The sequence below is a fragment of the Lytechinus variegatus genome, chromosome 18 (assembly GCF_018143015.1).
Source record: "Lytechinus variegatus isolate NC3 chromosome 18, Lvar_3.0, whole genome shotgun sequence".
Classification (NCBI taxonomy): Eukaryota; Metazoa; Echinodermata; class Echinoidea; order Temnopleuroida; family Toxopneustidae; genus Lytechinus; species Lytechinus variegatus.
This window is the reverse complement of record NC_054757.1, coordinates 9,981,123-9,998,250: the sequence shown is the minus strand read 5'-3', so window position 1 is coordinate 9,998,250 and position 17,128 is coordinate 9,981,123. Positions and strand designations below refer to the sequence as shown.

Here is a 17,128-nt window from a genome sequence, read left to right as displayed (position 1 = left end):
TTCAAAAGCGGGGGGCACACTTGTGTTTTAACGGCATTTTTACTATAAAAAAAAATTGTGCCTCTCAAGGGGGGGCACGGGCCGTTTTTCTCCTCTGGTCCTGATTCAATAGATAAATAAATAGATAAATAAATGAATAAATAAATAAAGAAACAAATCAGTCAGTCAAATTGATACACGTCATTGATATTGATACACGTGTACCATTTTTACCCCACCCTCAAAATAATTCATATCCGATCTAAAATTACACGTATATGTACGTGCGCGCGCGCCTCGCGCCTCGTCTGTCGATAACAATTATTTAGATCAGATACAGATTTTACCAAACCTGCACTCTGCAGAGCTAGAGCAAAATTTTAGTAAAATTAAGAGAAGTGCCAGCCCCAGCTCAGTCACTCTGAAGACGGTAAGTCACTTTTTTCACAATGCTTTGGTAACTTTTAATGGAAAACTTCGAACTTCGAATCCATTATCTTTGAGTTGAAATATAAGATTATCATGAACTTCATCAAGAATTTGCTAATGACTGTATTTTTGTATTTCTGCTTTTGCAGCAGCATTTTGAGTTTTCGTGTTGTCCCACATGCTCATTTCTATGCTGTGTAGTGTTGGATCTCCAGAGTCCAGTCCAGTCTCCAGCTCTTTTAAATAATACTAGCTACTGAATTCATTTTTTGCATGTGCATGGTACTTTTGGAGTACGACCTTGATTCTTGATTGACATGATTGATTTTGATGTACCAGTACCAGAACTTCAAGACTTACACGGTTACAGTTCACTTGTAACTAAAGCTGACTTCGTCTTGACTTAGAGACAGCTGGCAGCCGTCTGTTTCGAGGAGTTTTTTAACTTATTTTTTTTAATTTCTCCTCGTACACAGACAGCTCGCTATTGTGCAGCCACCATTAGGGGACTTGCAATGCAAAATCCCCCCGTCGGGGCTCTTCAATTTTTGTCTTTATGAATAAAAATTTTGAAAATTAACGTGACCAAAATGCAAATTAATATTCTCTCTTGGCATTAATTGCCAAAAAACGGAGAAAAATCAAGTCAAAGGAACAAAAACAGTGACTTACCTGGGCTGTTGCGCAAATTCACTTCCCCGTTTTATCCGATCTTAAGTACATAAACATATGGCCATTGAGTCCACTGTACAGATCGCGCTAGAACTTCGGTCTCTGTAGATGTATTTGGTGAGTGAAGCCAACGGAGTTCAGCTGAACAACCAACATAACAGAGACCGAAGCTTTTGGTCTAACTCGGTCTCAGCTCAAGTTATAAAACAGGGCAAGTGAACTTGAAGGTTTTAAAACTAAATGTAAGTCTCGCCAAGTCTTGCCTCTGCCTCTTGGACAATGGAAGTAAGTAACTTAAAAAGTTTAATTCAATCAAGTTTAGTTTACAATGTGAGACATAGACAAAGGCTTTGTGTGTTAGTTTGTCATCATTTAGTTTACATCTAACGAGTTAAGCATCATTTCTGTGATTCTTGATCATGTTAATGCCACTCAGTGTCTCACCTGCATAGCAGAGCGTGACTATAGATCTCTAGGCACCACTTTTCCGAATTCGCTGCGGCGTCGTTAACATTGAAATCTTAACCAAAGCTTACGTTTTTGAAATGTCATAACTGAGGAAGTATATGGACCTCTTAAAGCTTCACGAAACGTAGACATAATAAGGGTAATCCACTCACAACACGTATTGCGAGGTTAGTATTAGTATACTAATCTCGTAATCAAGTAGTACTGAATATCCTGTTTGAGTTTCACACTTTCAGGTCACATGATCAAGGTCAAAGATCATTTAGGGTCAACAATGATATAATAAACAAGGTTAAAGTTTTATAATATCATCATAACTTTGAAAGTATATGAATCTAGTTCATGAAACTTGGACATTAAGACTAAGAGTAATCAAGTATCAATGAGTATCCTGCGTGAGTTTCAGGTAATGTGACCAAGGTCAAAGGTCATTTTATCCATGTTGTGGGTATTTTTTTTTAATGGTCAATGAACATAGTATTTTATAATATGTTTATAATGTGTTGTGAATAAAGAGTAGTTTCTTAATTCAGCACTGCTGCTATATATTGAATTCCATAATGCAGGCAAGACTACCAGAGGCGTTCCACTTGTTTGCTTTATCTTTGTGGTCATTGTCAATGTGATAAGTGAAACATGTCCAAAATAATTGTAGCTTTGATTGTGATTTTCTCATGTTATCCTTTTTATTCAGCTTGGTTACAAAAGTAGAGACAGATCTCAGTTGAAGAATGGCTAACCCACTCCCAGCTGTTGCATTTGCTATTGGTGTTTCTGCATTCCTCTTTAACTTTGCAATCCACAGAATTGATGAAGGTAAGTCTGAAGTTAAAAAAAACAGATTTGTGAGGTAAATTTTGCTCTGGATGGAATTTTTCTGACATCTTCTTGAAAATTTGAAGAAAGACACTGGTCAGTTTTAGAGGAGAAAGAAAGAAAATGATATGGAAGAAGAAATATGAAGCAGAAAGGGTAATAAATGGGGAGAAGGAAAAGAGAAAGAAGAAGAAAATAAAGAGGAGAAATTGAAGAAGAGGAGGAAGGGAGAAGATAATAATAGAGTTGAGAATTAAGAGGCAGAAGAATGAGGAGGATGAAGAAATCAAGCAAGAAAGAAAATGAAGATGAGCGGAAAGAAGATGACAAAGAAGAAAAAATATAATGAGTAGAAAAAAAAAAGCAGAGAGGAAAAGGACAAGCAAAACTGAAAAGGCAAAGATGCAGAAAAAGAAGAAAAAAAATGGATGAAAAAGAAAAAGAGGAGAAAAATAGATAAGGATGATGAGAAGATAACAAAAAGGGGAGGAGGGAAGGGAGGGAGGGGGATTATTATATTTAAGATAATAAAATTGGTTTAGAGTTTAGAGAAAAATGAAAGAAATATTTTCAAATATGTCACTTAGTAAAACAATGAAAATTCCAAAAGGAATTACATGACTCACACCAAAGTTGATGCTTCAATGATCCAAGTGTGAAAAGGTTCTTTTTTTAAGTCTTGGATTTCTGAATTTATGTTCATGAGATCTTGCATTGCATCATGAGAGGTGTGCATGTAAACTACATATAGTTTAATTAAGAACCAATGTGTAAACATATCTGATGTAGGTTTGGCTTAAGAGTAAACAAGTCTTCAATCTACAGTTGACTGATCTTAGTGACAAATAGATATTAATCCAACACTACCAAGGCAATGATAGTCTGTCAGTGCAGACTCTGTAGATTATGTCCTAGTAGGTCCATGTTATTATATACACTATAATCTATTATCTGATTTAGTATAGTCTGCTTTCACAGACTTAACTAAAACCAGTTTCATTGTCAATTACGGTACACACAATTCCAAAATTGTGTAAAATATGGAGTGACCATTTTGGTGCTAATAAAATCCCGTCTGGATTCAAGATTATTTTTAAATAGAATATCATGGAGTCTGTTACATTTATATTGTCTGATTTATTTTTCAGTGTATTTTTATTAATATAGTTGATTTGCTCCTGTTAAACAGCTGGTGATTTTAATGGCCACCACATAATTGTGAATTCAATATATGAATTTACAATATATCCTTTCTTATCCGGACAAGTGTGCGTCCGGATAATAGAGAGATCCGGATAAGGGGAGGCCGGATAAGAGAGGTCGGACTGTAATGGTGGCTACTTATATAGTGCACAGGTCCACCTTTCGGTGCTCATTTTGCTTTAAAAAAGTCCCTGCTATTATCATATTATATTACCGGTATATGAATTTCATGGAATTTTGACAACATTCTTATAGGTTCACCTTATCTCATAGAGTTTTCAATTTTTTGTCTCACCTGCGAAGCAAAGTGAGACTATAGGCGCCGCTTTTCCGACGGCGGCGGCGGTGGCGGCGGCGGCGGCGGCGGCGTCAACATCAAATCTTAACCTGAGGTTAAGTTTTTGAAATGACATCATAACTTAGAAAGTATATGGACCTAGTTAATAAAACTTGGCCATAAGGTTAATCAAGTATTACTGAACATCCTATTAGAGTTTCATGTCACATGACCAAGGTCAAAGGTCATTTAGGGTCAATGAACTTAGACCATGTTGGAGGAATCAACATCGAAATCTTAACCTGAGGTTAAGTTTTTGAAATGTCATCATAACTTAGAAAATATATGGACCTAGTTCATGAAACTTGGACATAAGGTTAATCAAGTATCAATGAACATCCTGCATGAGTTTCACGTCACATGACCAAGGTCAAAGTTCATTTAGGGTCAATGAACTTTGGACGAATTGGGGATATCTGTTGAATTCCCATCATAACTTTGAAAGTTTATGGATCTGATTCATGAAACTTGGACATAATAGTAATCAAGCATCACTGAACATTTTGTGCAAGTTTCAGGTCACATGATCAAGGTCAAAGGTCATTTAGGGTCAATGAACTTTGGCCGAATTGGGGATATCTGTTGAATTCCCATCATAACTTTGAAAGTTTATGGATCTGATTCATGAAACTTGGACATAATAGTAATCAAGCATCACTGAACATTTTGTGCAAGTTTCAGGTCTCATGATTAAGGTCAACGGTCATTTAGGGTCAATGAACTTTGGCCGAATCGGGGGTATCTGTTGAATTACCATCATAACTTTGAAAGTTTATTGGTCTAGTTCGTTAAACTTGGACATTAGAGTAACCAAGTATCACTGAACATCCTGTGCGTGTTTCAGGTCACATGTCCAAGGTCAAAGGTCAATGAACCTTAGCCGAATTGGGTGTATCTGTTGAATTACCATCATAACTTTGAAAGTTTATGGATCTGATTCATGAAACTTGTACATAAGAGTAATCAAGTATCACTGAACATCCTGTTCCAGTTTCAGGTCACATGATCAAGGTCAAAGGTCATGTAAGGTCAATGAACTTTGGCCATGTTGGGGTTTTTTGTTGAATAACCATCATATCTCTGTAAGTTTATTGGTCTAGTTCATAAAAAGAGGACATAAGAGTAACCATGTATCACTGAACATCTTGTGCGAGTTAGAGTAGTATGCAAAGTCAGCACTGCTGCTATATTGAACCGCGTGATGCAGGTGAGACGGCCAGAGGCATTCCACTTGTTTTTTTTAAATGTCACAATTTTATTGTAACCTTTCAGGGATTAATTTTACTGGTATTGCACCGCAGTTTGCTCCACATTTTTAAGACTGCTATACGAAAGGTCTTTTGTGTAGCAGTTTTTTTTTACAGTCTGTTAAGAATGTAGTTAAGAGGTTTCTCTTACGACCAAAACTGCTAATCAAATTGGTTAGGAAAATTATTCCTTGCATTTAAGGGTATGAGACTACTACATGTATTTGACCCATTCCCTTAAAGGAGAATGAAACCTTTGGAACAAATAGGCTTGTGTCGAAACAGAAAAATCACAGAATAAGAACGAAGAAAGTTTGAGAAAAATCAGACAAATAATGAGAAAGTTATGAGCATTTGAATATTGAAATCACTAATGCTATGAAGACCCTCCCATTGGCAATGTGACAAGGATGTGTGATGTCACATGTGAACAACTTTCCATTTGATGGACTATAAAATACCCCCCAAATGTCTCTTTTTGTTTTTTCTTACTTGAGGTGATACAAACTCTTTATCCATGATGTGTTTTTCTAAAATCTGTATTACATGCCTTCCTGTAGAAAGAACACATGATCTACTGATAGATGTGATAAAAGGGGCAGTTTAAGTGAAATATATACTAAAGTAATGGAGAGACTTGTTCACAAGTGACATCACACATCTTTGTCGCATTGCCAATGTGAGGATCTCCATAGCATTAGTGATCGCAATATTCAAATGCTCATAACTTTCTCGTTATTTGTCTGATTTTTCTCAAACTTTCGTTGATTTGTTTCTTTGATTTTTCTGTTTTCACACAAACTATCTTGTTCCAAAGGTTTCATTCTCCTTTAAAGTTAATGTTGCCTTGCATCATCCCACTTTGGAAATTGGTAATGGTTGGAACTTTTGCATTTATATATTGTGTTATGGTGAATTGTTATTTGTTGATAATATCTATTAGCAATCTTGTTTTGTTTGGATCTATTTTCAGGTCATGTTGGTGTGTATTACAGGGTAAGTATTGGAGACCATTTGATAGGATGATCTCTGAATAATACCTGTTTTTATGTTAGTATACAAATAGCGAATAGCGAATAGCGAAATAGCGAATAGGCTTGAGTGCGATAGTGCAAGATTTCGCATAAAGTGAAAGAAAGATGCTCTTTTCAACGAGGTGTTTGTTGAGTTGAATAGAGCGTCTCTTTCACCGAGTGTGAAATCTCGCACCATTGCACGAATAAGAATATTCGCTATTTGTGTTGTACAACGCCTCGGAATTTAGCGAAAATATATATGAAAAAAAAGAGTTTTTCCCTGCAGTAATCTATGAAAATGGAGCAAAAAAATGAAAGGGAAAAGCAAAATCCCACAAGCGCACATGACCTTGAGCAGCATTGCGCATTTGGCCAGCAGGCTTATACGCGCATTGTACAGGTCTTCATTTTTACTGAGCGCAATGAATTAAATTGTATTGTGATGTCACCTCCTAAAGCCGTGCAAACGTACATTTTGGATGGTACGTCTTGTGTGCAACGGTACAAATGTTTGACATTCAGCCTCCCATTTGCTCGCGTACAATAAGCTAAGTAGGTGTTGTACAATGATAACTGTCTTCTCATGTGGAAGCCTCATGGTGTAGCAGTTTGAACTCTCGCCTTGTAATCAGAGGGTCGTGTGTTTGAATCCCACAGTGGTCTCGCATCCTTTGGCAAGGCGCCAGTCCACAGTTTACCCCTCTCCACCAAGGTGTTAAATGGGTACCTTTTATTAACAGATGCAAAAGCTGTTTATGTCGTATACCTAGCAATTGAGTCTTGGAGTGCTCCCCAAGTAAGTGGAAAAAGTGCATACAATGAGTGCAGGCATACAAGGGTCCAGTGACTGGGGTAATATTTATTACAATGTAAAGCGCTTAGAAATACAAAGAATTAAGTGTTATTATACATGCAATTATTATCATATTTCCAAATCTTTTGATATGTGATGTTAATATATATTAAGTCGGATATGATGCAAATTTGCGATGACGTTCATTAATAATTGTCTTCATTGCTGAATTATGTCATTAATGTTACAATGCAAACTAGATATTTGATTCTTAATTAAATGGAATATTATTGCTATCAAATAGTACAATAATAATATTTGTAGAACATGCACTAATAAATAAAGTCAATTGTCTATAAAGTTGAATAATCTCCGAAATCAAATCCTATTTTCAGTCCAGTATATATGCAATATATATGTGCCATTCAAATCTTCTAAGTTTTTTTTTTTTGATGGTTCTAAGAGATTTTACTTTGGAAGAGTTTACAGTGGTGCTAGAAACAGGGGTTTGGGAGTTCAGATTTTTGGCTGATTTCAGATTTTTTTGTTATGATTTTCATCTTCATTTCAGCTTATTTTTCACTTTCCTAAGTACAAAAAGTAATGGAGCTATTTCTATTTCAGACTTTTTCAACACTCTTCAGCTTTTTTCATATCTTTTTATTTGTGACCACTTATACCCCTGTAAAAAGTTAGTGAATCCTACCATAAAATGAATTTTCAAGTGTTTAAATACTGCCATGTTTAAATAATTGTGAAGTCAGGTTATAAAATATTACATTCAATAATTTTGTGTCTCTGGGATCTCTGAAGTTGTCTCCATTCAACACTCGGCACAAAGGAGTGTATTTTCTGGTGGGGTTCACTATTACTTTCTAGCACCACTGTGGTATTGAACTGTGAACCTTCTGTTATGTGTACAGGGTGGTGCCTTATTACAGTCAACCAGTGGACCAGGATTCCATGTCATGATTCCATTTATCACCTCATATAGAAGCGTACAGGTAGGATGATGTTGGACAGATCTATACAGTGTGCTAGCTAGACCCATTTTAGTGGTGGTTGCTAATTCATGGAATTTCCCTTTTTTTTTCTGGCAAAGCTAGTGGTCTTATAAAGCCAAAAATGAAGGAACATCAATGACAGGAGATCTTTGAAAATAAACTATTTATCAAATACTGTATGAGATTCTGCAAATAAAACAAGATTAAAGATGGAATTGAACGCAAGGAGTTAGTTTTGAAACACTTTTGATTTGAGATTAGTGGTGGACAGAAGCAATGTTCTTCACGAGTAGTGGTCAGAAATCTTCTGTGCCAGTTGGGCCCGACTATTGATGTTCACTGTTACAGCTAAAACATTGGACAGATACTATGAGTGGTTTACAAAATTAATAATGATGATGCTAACAGATTTGATTTTTAATGTGCCCAATCTACGCTGTAAAATGCTGAAGATTTAATGACATTAAGTAGATGAAAGTAGAGATATTCAACAAGAAATAAAAAGACAAGAAACAAGGAGAATTCGTAGCTTTAGATATGCGCATCTTTGGATAATGTTTAAATTTTATCACAGGTATGCAGTCTTGTGTAACACAAGTGGAAAAGGTGTGTGAAAATATACCCCATGCTTATAAGAGTTGAGTGTGTTTTTAACATTTCACTTAAATTCACTTAAAAAGAAATAAGATCTGTAGTAAATTGAGTAAGGGATTTGTCACATAATTAGAAATAGGGCTTACTTCATCCCAAAACTTTAATCATAAAGACAATTTCATCTTTTGGGTAATTTATTAAGAGGCACATTTTTATCTTTGAACGTAGTACCTTTCAGCATACATGTAATGCAACTGAAAATTCCAAAATCTCTTCAATGTTTATCAAAGAGAAGTGTATCCTAATTTCAAAACCAAGTTCAAGTTTATTTAAACCAATCAAAACAAGAGACATATTACACAGTTTAACAAGAAATGAGAATACATGATAGGTTTGGGACCCCACAGAGACAGAGCTTGTGAGAGGGGCCCCTTATAAAGTACATTACAACAAGACTGAGATGAAAAAATATTTACAATGATAATCTAGAGAGTAAATACGAAAAATACATACAAAAATACACACACACACTCACTCAAACACACACATGTGGTTTATCAAGAATACAATATTCACTACAAAGAGAGGGAAATGTTGTCATGATGATCTATCTATTTGAATATATGAAGAAAAAAAAATGCATGGTATTTTGGAAGTAAACCCATTGATGTTTCTTATTCATTTTGCAGACCACATTACAAACAGATGAGGTTAAGAATGTGCCTTGTGGAACAAGGTAAGTTAAGACCCTGTGTCACAAAACTTGTCATCTTGTCAAGATACAACCTACTGTTGAAATCTATTGTAATCCTGCCATCTGCTTGGATGAGAGTTACTCTCTCTTATAATTCTAGTATTTGTTATTGATTAATAAGTTTTATGAAAAAGGATCCAAAATCAGTTGAAAGCTATTGTAATCCTGCCATCTGATTGGATGAGAGTAACTCTCTCTTATAATTCTAGTATTTGTTATTGATAAGTTTTATGAAACAGGATCCAAAATCAGAGGGCAAGGGCCAAATGCCATGATTTATGAACACAATTTTCAATCATATTTTATGCTCTCTTGATGTGCCTATAATAGGTATACTATGCTTAAATCAAGTCTGTATTCCGGATATGACCATAAGCATAAAACACACACTAGGTCCAAAGGTAGGATTCTCTGTAGTCTGTAGTAAAAAGCCAAAATGGTCACTTGTGCTTTTCGTTGACTAATTTTTGATATAGTGGGGAAAGATAGTGTAGTATTCTTTGTAATTTGACAACTTTAATTTATTTTTTTCGTTTTGTTTCTTTTCAGTGGAGGAGTTATGATCTATTTTGACAGGATAGAAGTTGTGAATCAACTCTCACAGAATGTGGTTTATGAAACCGTCAAAAACTATACAGCGGACTACGATAAGACACTGATATTCAATAAAGTCCACCATGAACTCAACCAGTTTTGCAGTGCTCACAATCTACAAGAAGTCTACATTGAACTTTTTGGTAAAAATGCTTTGTGGAGCTCTTAAACCTCCTCTTCTTCTACCCCTGAGAATAGAATGAAATTAATAATGAGGAATAAGTGAAAAGATTTTGATTATTTTCATTCTCACTCCAGTGCAACAAAATTATTCCTCAATGAAAGGGATTGGGAAAATTCAAAGATTCTTCCTCTTTACTATGGAATACTCATAGAGTGCATGAAATATGTGTAAGCGCAGATAAGTTTTGACACTATTGTTTCTAATGGTAAAGATTGATTCTTATTAAGAACTTTTGCAGAAAAACTTAGGCCCTATGGCAACTACCACCGTAACTGGCCTCGACACCCCGTCACAATTGCGTTTTCCCTGGTACTTACAATAAAGACAAAGTTAGGCCTACTATACATATGACTCTTTATGAAATGGGCCACAGACCAACCTTGTCCTCACCCATATTTCTTTTTGTAATGTATAGTGCTAATTGATAACTATTTAATTCCACATAACACCCTTTAAATTTGTTGAATATTTTGTATTTTTGCAAATAAGATGATATATATTTTTCTTGTTTATTACAGATCAAATTGATGAGAATTTAAAGAGAGCATTGCAAGAGGATTTAACTAGCATGGCACCAGGTCTTACAATTCAGGTAAATAGCAGATATGTTTATGAAAGAAATTCAGATTGATTAATTGTGATTGGTATCATATTCTAATATTGGACTGATTCCAAGAATCTCCTAAATTAGAATTTAAATTCTATTTCTGATGAATGACAGAGAGGCAGAATACAAAGAGAGATTTGATTCAGCAGTTATGATCTCACCCAAGCTGTTGATGAAAATCACAATAGTTTCAAGAATGATCATAGAGGGGGTTGAAGCTTCCAAGGACACTGCATGGGAAGAAAATACAGTAGATGATGATGGTGACGATGATGATGGAAGTGGTGCTGATGGTGGTAATGAAGATGATGGTGGTGGTGGTGGTGATGATGATGATAATGATGATGACAGTGGTGGTGATGATGATGATGACGGTGGTGGTGGTGGTGATGATGATGATGATGACGGTGGTGATGATGATGACAGTGGTGGTGGTGGTGATGATGATGACAGTGGTGGTGGTGGTGATGGTGGTGGTGGTGATGATGATGATGATAATGATGAGGTGATGATGATGATAATGATGATATGATGATTATAACAATGATGATGATGGTGGTGGAAGGTGATGAAAATGCTACTATTTTTCAGAACTATTCATTAGCATAAATGTTTTCCACTTGCTGTTAACAGCAGTGTGATTTGATGAATCACATACTGACTATGGGAAGAGCATTGGGTGCTAATATTTTGCTGTAAAATTTTAAAAATGTTTTCCTACCTGCATTTGTAGTCAACATCAATATGTCTTTCTTTTTTATACCTTTCATAACAGGCTGTCCGTGTTACTAAGCCAAAGATTCCTGAGAGCATTAGAAAAAACTATGAACTTATGTAAGTCAAGATTTGGATACACTTTACTGATTTTTTATATGATTAAATGATATCAATAATGTTGATGGCAATGATGATGATGTTGGTAATGGTGATGATGATAATGATACTACTATTACTACTACTACTACCAATAATAATGTTATTACATTCATAGAGTGCTTTATACAAGATAGATTATATATTTATTTTGAAAAAATGTTAAGGCAATGTAATATTTTTTTCTTAGATGGTAAATATTGTTCGTTTAAAACAAGGGTTTGTTCATTTACAGAGATTAGGCTTCTGTTCAGACTTTCATAAGTTTTTGCATGTTTAGTCTTGTGGTCTGATTTTTATTTTTGTGCCTGATGCTAAATGATATTCCACAGGGAGAATGAGAAGACCAAACTACTTATTGCTGCCCAACATCAGAGAGTAGTAGAGAAAGAGGCAGAGACAGACAGGAAGAGGGCTGTCATTGAGGCAGAGAAGATCGCTCAGGTTGCCGAGATCACATTTTCACAGAAAATCATGGAGAAAGAGAGCGAACAAAGAATATCAACAATTGAAGGTATCAATCAGAACATCGTCCATTTACGTCAAATAAAAAAATGATTGCTTTACAATAACTTGATTGAGCTCATAAATATGGAGTAAGTTGCTTAGTCACAAAAATGCGGCACCATATCTGGTATGCCAATGAAATATGGAGGTATAGGTTGTGTTATTCCAGTATTACTCAAAAAATTGCCTCAGGTCCTATATACAAAATGGGAGGAAGCGTACTTAGTAAAAGTAAATTCATTGACCCCCGTTCTTATACTCCATCATACCAGCGTATGATATCACTGACATTCTTAGGGTTTATTTTCTATGGAAGGCCGGTGTATATAGAGTCATAGAGACAGGGTATTACTAACATCTGCATGGAAAAAATATCATATAATGTAATGATAATCTGTAACCATGACATTCAACAGAGAATGAAATAATAAAATCTTCAAAAGTAAAATAATTGTTTATTCAGAAATACAATTTTTATCTCAACAGATTGGAACTAATACCTCAAAAAGTTTTGGCCATCCATTGCAGTCTTTATCAATGATGTGACTTGATTGGTGTGTTGAGATCAAAGGTTGAATTGATAATTATATTCCACCAACTCAGGTAAATTTTATTGATCATAGTTGTTAATTGATTATGTTTTTCAGATGAAACACATCTAGCCAAGATGAAAGCCAGAGCTGATGCACAGCTTTATACATCTATCCAAGAAACAAAAGCTAATCAGGTGAGGAAATCACTCCTACTAACACCTCGGTCACATTTGCTCTACAGCGGCCGTACGGCGAGTCAAAAACTTTGTACCATCTACAAGGTGGTTTGCATCAAAATTAATAAAATGGCTGTTTTCGATTAAAGGTATTGTTTTACTTTGTAAGCAGCCGGTTAAAAAAATTTGCAAACCAAGATGAAACATTTGTACAAGTGCATGAATTAGAACTAATAAACCCTGAAAACAACCATATTGAGAATGAAAAGCTAAAACTACAAGGCAAACCCCGATTTTGTAAATAGGCGTCTTATTGACGCTTAAATAGTACACATAAGTGTATGGGATGAAATTAAGATGGTGTTTCCGGTCACTAAATCATTATTTTCGAACGCAATTTTTTCTGGGCTTCATTTTTGTAACATATCACAGACACAGGTGACAAGTGTGACCTTCTAGCTCAGATTTTTTAAAAGTCAAACCAATGTTAACCAATCACTTTAATAAAATGGCTGTTTTCGACTCTCTGTATGGCCGCCGTTGAGCAAATGTGACCAAGGTATAAACGACTTTTGATGTTCGTACCAAAGTACTTGACTGTTCCTACCCAACGACCCTAATGATGATAATGACCATGATTTGATGATGATGATAATGATGATAATGTAATGATGATGATAATGATGACGATGATGGTGATGATGATGGTAGTGATAGTGATGATGATTATTACAATGATGATGGTGATGATTATTATGATGATGGTGATAATGACGATGATGATGATGATCATAATGATGAACATGATGATATTGATGATGATAATGATGAAGATGATGATGATGATATTGATGATGATAATGATGAAGAAGATGATGACAATGATGAATAATGATGGTGATGATGAAAATGTTAATGGTGATGATGATTATGATGATAATGATGGTGATAATAATGATGATTATGATGATGAAGATAATGATGGTGATGAAGATGATGATGGTGATGCTAATGATAATGCTGATTATAGATATAATTATCTTGGTCGTGACAGTGATTGATGATAATCCTATGATTGATTACAGGAGAAACTCACTCCTCAATATCTTGAGATGTTGAAGTACCAGGCACTAACAGCCAACACTAAGATCTACTTTGGCAATGAAATCCCTAACCTCTTCATGATGGGAAACAACCAAGAAGAACCAAAGGTAAGAGATAAACTCTGTTTAAAAAAAAAATTGAAGGAAATCACACTTAACCAGCTAACAGTCCCACTTGTGCGAGAACACCCTGAGCATGACATATTGATTCCTAGCACCAATGCCATAGTTAAAAAGATTTTATGGCAAGTTCCCCCAAGTCTGCGCAGCCCCCCTTGTCTGCGCACAAGCGTATCTGCGCGATTCTAGTAAAAGAAGATACGCAACGAGCACAAACTCTACACATGCAATACAAAGACAGGTATTCATTAAAAAATCTGACTCAAAATGGTGGGAAAATAATGAATTTAGGGCATTTTATATGACGGCCTCAAAATGCAGCCTTTCTCATCAAAATTCCCGAATCGTGTGCAAAGTGAATGAGTGCACAACCATTTTTTTTTCAATCTGAAAATGACTGCCCAAGGTTTTTTTTCAAGAAAATTCATTTTTTAATGAGAAATTTGGTACACTTAATAATATATGGAACATTATTAACTGAAAGATTTTGTGAAATAAGAAGAAATTCCTGTTAAATCTTAACTCAAGTTGTTAGGTGCGCAGACTTGGGGCCCACCATCGTAACTCTATGCTTTTGCAAATGTATAAAGAGTTTGGTGTTTGTGTCCCACTGCATACATGTACCTACATGTAGCTTCCTTTGGCAGTGTTTGATCCACAGTCATTGCTTTATGAATTACACGTTGCATCCTTATTATTATGTTATAATTGCTAAATTGCATGATTGCATTTCTAGCTGTATGCGATACAAGCCAATGTGATACTTGATCTCTTTCACCAATGCAACTGTGTCTTCGGCAGAATGTATCTCACAGAGAATGAGAAAAATAAATGGATGAAATTGTTTGGAAATTGCATATTGATAATAATGGTTTAAAATGAATATTTCATAAAATGAACATTTAAATGAACATTTCATAAAATGATCATTTAAATAAACATTTCATGAAATTGTTTGGAAATTGCATATTGATAATAAGAATTTAAATGAACATTTTCCTGTGTTTGTATGTAACATTACATAACTATGTCCAGATAAAAAAAAAATCCACAATTTTTTGTATGATAGAAGTGAAAACATATAAATTGGTTCACATTTTGATGTGGGATACATTTTATAAATCAATTTGAATTTGAATTTGAAATCATGTATTGTGTCAATTCTTCTGAGGGAGTTTGTGAGTCAATTTCTCTTTTGTATTTTTTCCCAAAAATATGCAATAGTTAAAAATAGTATTTTATTTTTCCACAAAGTAATTTTCTATAAATATGCAAAATGATACTTTTTATTTTCTTTTTTTTTGTGTGTGTGAAATTATGGCTTATTTTACCAATGGTAATAAACTTTTCAGAAATGGAATTCATATCCTTGAAAGTATTATTTTTAAAATACTATTCTGTTTACATTTCAGACACCATAAACATCTGGGCCTTCTGGAGGCACTTCTCTTTCAAATCTACCAGGGCTTCTTCCCTGGATCTTTGGCCGTTGTGCCCCCATGCTCACAAAAAAGTTAAGAAAATCAGCCCCCCCCCCCATCTCATTGCATATCATTGATGGTGTGATGAAACTGACAATCTCAGGATTATTGTTTTAAGGGGTTGTTTCACAAAGATTTTAAGAGTGACTTATAAATGTTGCTTTTGAATTCCCAATAGTATGTGGTTTGCAACCCATCACCGCATTAGTATTATGTGTAACATATGTGCATTTTGGCACTTGGGTTTGACTGCAAGTCAGACTTGCCTCTTTGTGAAACAGCTCTCGGAGACTGAAAAACACAGCTCTTCCAGAACATCATGCAATACGGACCCTGTAACAAAGAGACACAACACATACAATGATATTTACAATTGATTGTAACTTCATTGTTTGCTGTAGTTGTACAGTTACAGCTAATTGTGTTATCGATCGCATCTTTTGTGTTACAGGGTCATGGTGTTATTGTCTCATCAGAGATTTTACAAAAGAGATTCAGTTTTGTTACCACCATCAATGATGTGTGAAAGTGTTCATATATGTTCTCTAAATGTTTTGTTGTTTATAATTCTGATTGCATTCAACCAGGCTGTGCCAGCAGCAGCGGCAGCCTCTGGCTTTGCCCAAGATTCCATCCATTCAACATCATCAAGCAAAAAAGCAGAGACCAAATCCAAATCATCAGGGAAGTCACCTTCATAATCCATAGATTACAAGTAGGAGCAGCAGAACACCATCTTGATGACATTGAAATTACAGGTAGCATAAATTCAGATTCTATACCATGGTCCCGTCTTGCAAAGAGTTACGATTGATCCAATCAATCGCAACTATGGATGGCCAGCAACATCGACATGTTTGTTTGTTCCAAATGTTTTCAAACTATGATGTATATTCATGCATTCATTGTTTTCTTGAAAATTTACTGTGTTTCTCTTTGTTTACAAAGGACATTGTACCAATCTCCTGGAGAAAAAAATTATGACAATGATGGATTTCCATAGAGTTACAATTGATTGAATGGATGAATCGTAACTCTTTTGTAAGACGGGGCCATGTCTCCAGGGTGTCAGTATGCATGCTTGGTCTATTAACACTTTGTTCCTATTGCAAGAAGGCTGTCTTTAGTTCGGCTATTATTTTTTTTTGGGGGGAGGGGGTGCTATTTTGTGAAGAGTTTTGATAGATCAAACTGAAACTGAAATCGATCTGAAATCAATTGATCAGTTACGTTTTGAATGTGATTTAGGTATATCACAACTAAACGTAGGGTTTCACGGTACACCATATACTGTATCTTTTGTGGCCATCTGTCCACAAAGATACATTGTACACCATGAAGCCTCTATGTTCATTCATTCTCTAACATTAAAACTTTCAGGAGTTATGTCCATTGCAAATCTTTGTAAGATGCTTACCTGGGTGCCATTTCATTTTGTACAACGCCAACTTTGAAACTTCTATGAATGCCAAACTTCAAATATGATTGTACCTCTTGGGTCTAACATGTGTCATGTAAAATACAAATTTGTCAAAAATCGTATCACAACGGATGGTTTAGTGTGCACTGGGCTTTAGCGGTGCTAGACCAAGTAGGTTATATACAAATTATGTTTAGTCCAAACAGGAATTGGACAAG

General features: G+C 35.2%; 1 protein-coding gene across 2 annotated transcripts; it reads left to right on the top strand.

Moving 5' to 3' along the window:
- The first annotated feature begins 302 nt into the window (after positions 1-302).
- On the top strand, positions 303-16,341 carry LOC121431993 (erlin-2-like). Of its 2 annotated transcripts, none has more exons than XM_041629799.1 (12): positions 303-409; positions 2,243-2,364; positions 6,125-6,147; positions 7,884-7,964; positions 9,248-9,294; positions 9,862-10,049; positions 10,609-10,682; positions 11,473-11,531; positions 11,903-12,084; positions 12,725-12,804; positions 13,872-13,997; positions 16,078-16,341. In XM_041629799.1, exons 2-12 carry the CDS (start codon positions 2,280-2,282, stop codon positions 16,189-16,191), a joined length of 1,059 nt encoding a protein of 352 aa, XP_041485733.1. In that variant the 5' UTR covers positions 303-409; positions 2,243-2,279; the 3' UTR covers positions 16,192-16,341. The 2 variants fall into 2 exon arrangements, with proteins under 2 accessions (XP_041485733.1, XP_041485734.1); XM_041629800.1 differs by having other exon boundaries at positions 15,422-16,132.
- The last annotated feature ends 787 nt before the right edge of the window (positions 16,342-17,128 follow it).